We start from the raw sequence: 5,956 nt of genomic DNA, 5'->3' as shown, positions 1-5,956 counted from the left end.
TGCTGTCCTCTAGTTCTCTCATTTCTCCCCCCCCCCCCGCCCGCCACGGGGGGCCCCCCCCGGTATTTTATGTTCTCCATCTATGTCCCTCCATCCTCACGGGCCCAGAGTGCAGGTCCTGCCCTGCTTGCACGCTGTAAGTATCTTCTGCTTTTGGGTTGGGGATTTTTTTCTTTTTTTTTTCTTTTTTTTTTTTTTTTTGGTTTTTTTTGGTTTTTTTTTTTTGTTTTTTTTGGTTTTTTTTTTTTTTTGTTTTTGTTTGTTTTTTATTTTTTTTTTGGGTTTTTTTTTTTTTTGTTTTGGTTTTTTGTTGTTTTGTTTTGGTTTTTTTCTATGCAGTCCAGATCTTGTATTTTTCAGTTCTACCTGATCCCTTCAGCTGCAGCCCCAAGTGGGGATTTACTGAAGAGAATAAAGATCACAAAGTGATGTGTGTATTTTTTCCACCTTCTCAGCCTCGTTCCCTATTTTTGGTGCAGGGGGTGGGAGGCCCTGGGCACTGGGGGCAGCGCTTCCCCCTCCCCCCCAGCGTCTTGCTGATGTTTTTGTGCCCTCCTGTTGTGGATTTTTCCTTTGCCCAGCTGCAGCAGTGGGCAGCAGGATGCCAGTGCACAGATAATGCCACTATCCTACCCCTCCCTTCCCTGAGGCCCTCACCCTTCATTTCTGCCTCGTACTGTGCTCTGCCTCATGTCCCCACCAGCCTGCTGCTGCTGGTCCTCCTTTTGGAGGTTGAGGGGTGCTCCCCAGCCCCCTCTTCCCCCCGAGGCCAGCGGGACAGTCGGGGGAGGGCAGTGGGGCCACTGGTGCGGCTGGAAGCGCTGCCTGTCCCCGCAGCGCCTGCTCAGCTGCCCTTGACCCTGTGCTTCCCCTCAGCCTCCTCGCTGCAAGGTAAGGGGCTGCGGCTTTGGGGAGCCCCTGCGGCCCTGGGGGGCGGAGTTGGAGCCCTCCTGTGTTGTGTGGGGCTGGGGGGGGAGCGGCAGGGCTGCGCTGGCCTCACGGAGCTCAGCTGGGGGCCAGAGCCGGGCTGCTGCATGGAGCCCGCTACCCGCCAGCCCTCCCGCCCTGGTTCCGGCAGCACCCGCCCCCCACGGGGGCCCCGGGACCCACCCAGGCCCCGGGACACACCCAGGCCCGGGGTAGCGCGGGCACGGGGCCCGTACGGTCGGACGGGGCGGGCTCCGGCCCTCGGGGGGCACGGGCCGGGCCCCGCTGCCTCGCGACACCCGGCGGCGCTTTGCGGCCGCGGCGCTTTGCGGCAGCGCGGCCCGGGCGCGGCGGCGGGACGGGGGCGTGGGATCCGGCGGGGCCCGGAGCGGGATGAGCTTCTACGACGCGTTTCGCGGCTTCTTCGGCTTCCCGGGGCGCTGCAGGTACCGGGACCCCGCCCGGCCCGGCCCCTGGGTCCCCCCGGCCCCGCCCGCACAGACCCTGTCCCTCTTTCAACCCCCCGGCCCCCAGTTGCCCCCCCGGCACCGGCCCGCCCCCGGTTGCTCCGGGCTGTCCGGGTGTCTCAGTGCCGCGGTCCCGCAGACCACGGGACCCGCTGTTCGGCGGCGCGGCGTGGGACGAGGAGGAGGAGGATGGCGGCCCATCCATGTCGCAGCCCCCCCAGGACTTCGGCTTCGGATTCAGTCCTGGCTCGCCCCGCGGCGCCTTCGAGGAGCTGTTCCGGGACATGGGCGAGCTCCTGGGCGTCTTCGGGGGGTTCTGGGCCGATCCCCAGCAGCCTTTCGGTGGGTGCGGGAAGGGCTCAACGAGACGCTTGGGGCCGCTCAGAGCCCCTCGGCCTGACCGACCCCCTTCTGGTGCCCAGAGTCCGCCCTGCCCGGCCCCGATGGAGGCAGCGCGGGGCGACCGCTGCGGGACTCGATGCTGAAGCACCCGGAGAGCGCCCCTGCCAGCGCGGCCCCGGGGAGCTCCGGGAGCGCTGGCGATCTGGCCCGGCCATGGAGACCCTTCTTAGGGGTGGGTGAGGGGTCTGGGGTCTGCCTCCCGCAGGCGCAACAGTGGTGGCCAGCTCTGTGCTGTTGCAGTGCTGCCCCAGGCGTCAGTGGTGCCTGGCTTTGTCTTGCAGCTGGAAGATGCTCACCGGGCTCCTCCTGGCCTCAAGGAAGATCAAGGTGGGTGCTGGGGCTGGGGGGTCTCTGCCCTCGCTGCTCCACCACCTGTGCTGCCACAGCCTCTGGGGCACATCCCCATGCTGCAGCCACCATCTCACATCTTCCCCCAGACCTGGACTCCCAGGTCTCCTCCGTGGGGCTGGGGACCGTCCTGAGACCCAACGAGCCCAAGTCCCACTCTTACTTCCAGAGTGTCTCTGTCACCAAAGTGACTCTCCCTGATGGGGTGAGTGTCCCTGCAGGTGCAGCAGGGCTTTGGGAGACCTGGGGACACGGTCCCCGTGGCCGGGGAGTGTCTCAGGGCCTGGCACTCTGCACAGGCGGTAGAGGAGCGCCGCACTGTGCAGGACAGCCAGGGCCGCCGGGAGACAACAGTGACGCGCCGGAGGGGGGACCAGGCCTTCATCACCACCACCAAGGAGGATGGGCACAACAAGGACTACCGGGAGGACGTGGTCAACATGGATGACCGTGAGTGAGGTTTGGGGAGGACGCAGGAGTGGACGGGGGCCCCACTGATGGAGTTCTCCGTGCCCTCCCAGAGGAGCTGGCACAGTTCGCTGGCACGTGGCCGCAGCAAGACGAGCTTCATGCTCCCAACCTGAGTGACCCCTCATCTGCGCTGGGCAGCTTCTTCCGACGCTGGTTCTCGAGCTGGTAGCTGTGCCCAGTCCTGACTGAGCAGCCCATATGTGCGACAGGTGCAGGCTGGGGGGACGCTGGACTTGCCAGGGCCATCAGAGCAGGCAGTGGGCAGCAGCCTCTTCTCACCACCTGTTTTTGTTGTAGATGGGTTAGATCCTGCTGGGAAGTGGTGCCTGGGCTGGAGGCTGCCTACCCTCTGCAGTGCTGCGGAGCCACCAGGACCCCTGTGGGGGCCAAGTGTCTGTGTGTACAGAGCAATAAAGTCTATTTATGCTGAACGGTGACCTGCCATGCTCCTTCAGACTGGAATCTCATGGGTTTGGAGGCAGATTCCCCCTGGCCACCAGGACGTCTCTGGGGGACTGCCTCAGGGGTGCAGGTGGTTGCTGGGTTCCTGTGCCTGCACTGCTCCCTTCTTACCTCCCTCTCCCATTTCATTGCCCGATGCTGTGTTAATGCCTCCCCTGGGCCACTCGAGCGCCTGGCCCAGCCCAGAGACCTTTCCAGGGCCTCTTTATTAGTGTTGACTGCAGCTGTGGCTTGGGTGGGGATGTGGCAGGGATAAAGGGGATTCCTGGCCAGGAAATACCTGTGCCTGCTCACCTGAGTGAGGTCTTAGCTCCCCATGGCCACTTGGGGATCAGGGTGCTCCCACCAGGCCTGGCCCTACTGAGGTGCAGCATCATCACAAAGTGTCCCTGGCCCCACACAGGACTCTGTTCCCTGTCAGGCGTCTCCCTTGGTGCAGCCCTGATTGGTTTAAAGTCTGCACGTTATCATGCACCTGGCTCTGGGGCTCATAAAATCTGCTGCAAATGAGATACCTACACCACCCTCACTGCTGCCGCTGCTGTCACTGCTGCTGTCACCGCTGCAGTCACCACTGCCCCTTACCAGTCAGCACTTATGGGCACCACTTCTTTCTTGTCAAGGGCCCGGGCTCTGCTCCGCATCCGGAATCAGCTGGTGCGGGAATGCCTGGCTGAGCTGCTGTCCACCTTCGTGCTCATTGTAAGCAGGGCACGCGGGTGGGCTGGGGCTGATGGGGGGGCCGTGTGGGTGGGACAGGGCTGACGGTGGGGTGGTGGCAGACGCCAGGGGTCCCAGGGCTCTGCTGGTGGGGTGGTGGCAGACGCCAGGGGTCCCAGGGCTCTGCTGCTTGCCCCTTGGAGTTGGAGGGGTTTGGGGCTGCCCCACACTCAAATGTGCAACTCAGCACTGCCTGTCCTCCACTTGGACCCTGTTCCCACAGCATGGTCTGCCCTGTGCCATGGCTCTGGTGCAATTAGGGTGTGGTGGTGGGCAGTGTGTGCCTCCGAGCAGGCAAAGGCTGGGGCTCTGGTGCTGTTCTTAGCATTTGGGCTGCATCCCATGATAGCAAATGGTGTCCCTGTGGCTGTGTCGTGGCACCTCTTCCCCACCACCTCCCCACAGAAGCACTTTACTTAATTGCTTATAAGTTGGTTGCTTTGCCATCAAAACCATAAGTGAGAGCAGTAACCACCTCCCTGCCAGTCCCTGTCTGGTGTCCCAAGTATTGAGGAACAAAACCATGGGGGTAGCACCAGCATAGCCCTCGCCTTGCTGCCCTGCAGTATCAGCAATGGGAGGTTCTCAGCCCAGGGCCACCAGGGCTAAGGTGTGGCTACATCCCTCTTCTACAGATAATCACCCTGAGCGGTGCTGCACAGAAGATCACCAGCTTTGAGATGAAGGGGAACCTCCTCACCAGCTACCTGGCAGGCGCCCTGGCCGTCATGGCAGGCATCTACATAGCGGGAGGAATCTCTGGTGAGACAGAGGAAGGGGTCCCAGCTCTTGCTATCCCCTGGCACTGAGTCCCCCAGGACCCTCCACTCCCAGCCCTTCTCCCTACTCCATTGCAGGGGCCCACATGAACCCGGCGTTCTCCTTTGCCATGTGCCTGATGGAGCAGTTTCCCTGGTGGAAGTTTCCCATCTTTATGTTTGTGCAGACCTTGGCATCTTTCCTATCTGCTGGAGCTGTTTACATCCTCTACTATGGTATGGGGGAGCAGCATTGGGCAAGGGAACCCCACGGTGATGCTGGGCTGGCCAGGCTCATGGACATGCTCTGCCTCTGTCCCCCAGATGCCATCTGGCACTACAGCAACGGGACCCTTACTGTCTCTGGCCCCCGAGAAACTGCCTCCATCTTTGCCACCTACCCAGCTGACTATGTCTCCATTGCCAATGGCTTCTTGGACCAGGTGGGTGCCACCGTCAGCTCCCTCAGCCCCCTCCAGTTGTGCCAGTCCCCATGGTGCTGAGCTGCTGCATTGTCCCTGCAGGTGATTGGCACAGGGGTGCTGATTTTGGTCATCATGGGCATCATGGACACCCGCAACAAGGCTGTCCCCAAGGGCCTGGAACCAGTGGTCGTGGCTCTGTTGGTGCTCTCCATTGAGTCTTCCATGGGGTCCAACTGTGGTTGCCCCCTGAACCCTGCGCGGGACATCGGGCCCCGGCTCTTCACCTATGTGGCAGGTTGGGGCCCGGAGGTCTTCAGGTGGGTAGAGGGAAGGGGGTGAGGTGGGGATGGCAGGGATGATCCCCAGCCCACTCTGTCCCGTCCTCAGCAGGGGCAACGGGTGGTGGTGGGTGCCACTGGTAGCACCACTGCTGGGGGCCGCCGTGGGCGCATTCCTGTACCAGCTCTTTGTGGCTTTCCACTACCCGGAGGAGGACAGCGACGTCCTGACAGAACAGGGCTCCATCGTTCTAGTCAACACCACCATCGACCCAGACATTGGGATGTTGCCCAAGGAGAAGGACACTGGGGGGACAGTGCCTGCCGGGTATCCCCCACCACCATGTGCCAGCAGCACAGTCTCCCCCACAGTCCCTAACACACCATTAAAAAAGTCTTGAGGGCACGGGGTGTCTTGTCTATGGATACGGGGTTGCAGGGATATGGTGAAGGCCGTGGCCTCCAGCCCCCCAGGGAGAAGGCCGGCCGGGCTGCAGGGGCACCCTCGCCTGGGGAGCACGTGCTGCTGGTGTGGGGGTGCCCCACTGGGATCTGGGGCTGTCCCCGGGGCCCCGGGACTGCCCCCTGGCAACCCCTGGGACTGTCTCCGGCCCCCCCAGGAGTCCCCCGGGAGGCCCTGGGGCTGTCTCTGGCTCCCCAGAACTCACACGGCTCCCCGGGACCTCCTGGAGCCGCCC

The 5,956-nt window shown here is 62.7% G+C and overlaps 2 protein-coding genes across 2 annotated transcripts; both read left to right on the top strand.

The window, feature by feature from the left end:
- Positions 1 to 1,256: 1,256 nt before the first annotated feature.
- Positions 1,257 to 3,052, top strand: HAX1 (HCLS1 associated protein X-1). Its single transcript, XM_032093519.1, has 8 exons — positions 1,257 to 1,373; positions 1,534 to 1,736; positions 1,817 to 1,968; positions 2,078 to 2,123; positions 2,234 to 2,349; positions 2,444 to 2,594; positions 2,666 to 2,824; positions 2,913 to 3,052. Exons 1-7 carry the CDS (start codon positions 1,321 to 1,323, stop codon positions 2,782 to 2,784), a joined length of 840 nt encoding a protein of 279 aa, XP_031949410.1. The 5' UTR covers positions 1,257 to 1,320; the 3' UTR covers positions 2,785 to 2,824; positions 2,913 to 3,052.
- Positions 3,053 to 3,134: 82 nt separating this feature from the next.
- AQP10 (aquaporin 10) lies at positions 3,135 to 5,664 on the top strand. The gene is made up of 7 exons (XM_032093521.1): positions 3,135 to 3,638; positions 3,670 to 3,779; positions 4,433 to 4,559; positions 4,655 to 4,792; positions 4,880 to 4,998; positions 5,080 to 5,297; positions 5,368 to 5,664. The coding sequence occupies exons 1-7, from the start codon at positions 3,584 to 3,586 to the stop codon at positions 5,657 to 5,659; spliced, it is 1,059 nt and encodes a 352-aa protein (XP_031949412.1). The 5' UTR covers positions 3,135 to 3,583; the 3' UTR covers positions 5,660 to 5,664.
- The last annotated feature ends 292 nt before the right edge of the window (positions 5,665 to 5,956 follow it).

The sequence above is a fragment of the Corvus moneduloides genome, chromosome 29 (assembly GCF_009650955.1).
Source record: "Corvus moneduloides isolate bCorMon1 chromosome 29, bCorMon1.pri, whole genome shotgun sequence".
Lineage (NCBI taxonomy): Eukaryota > Metazoa > Chordata > Aves > Passeriformes > Corvidae > Corvus > Corvus moneduloides.
The sequence above is the reverse complement of the archived record's forward strand: the minus strand, read 5'-3'. Positions and strand labels throughout refer to the sequence as shown.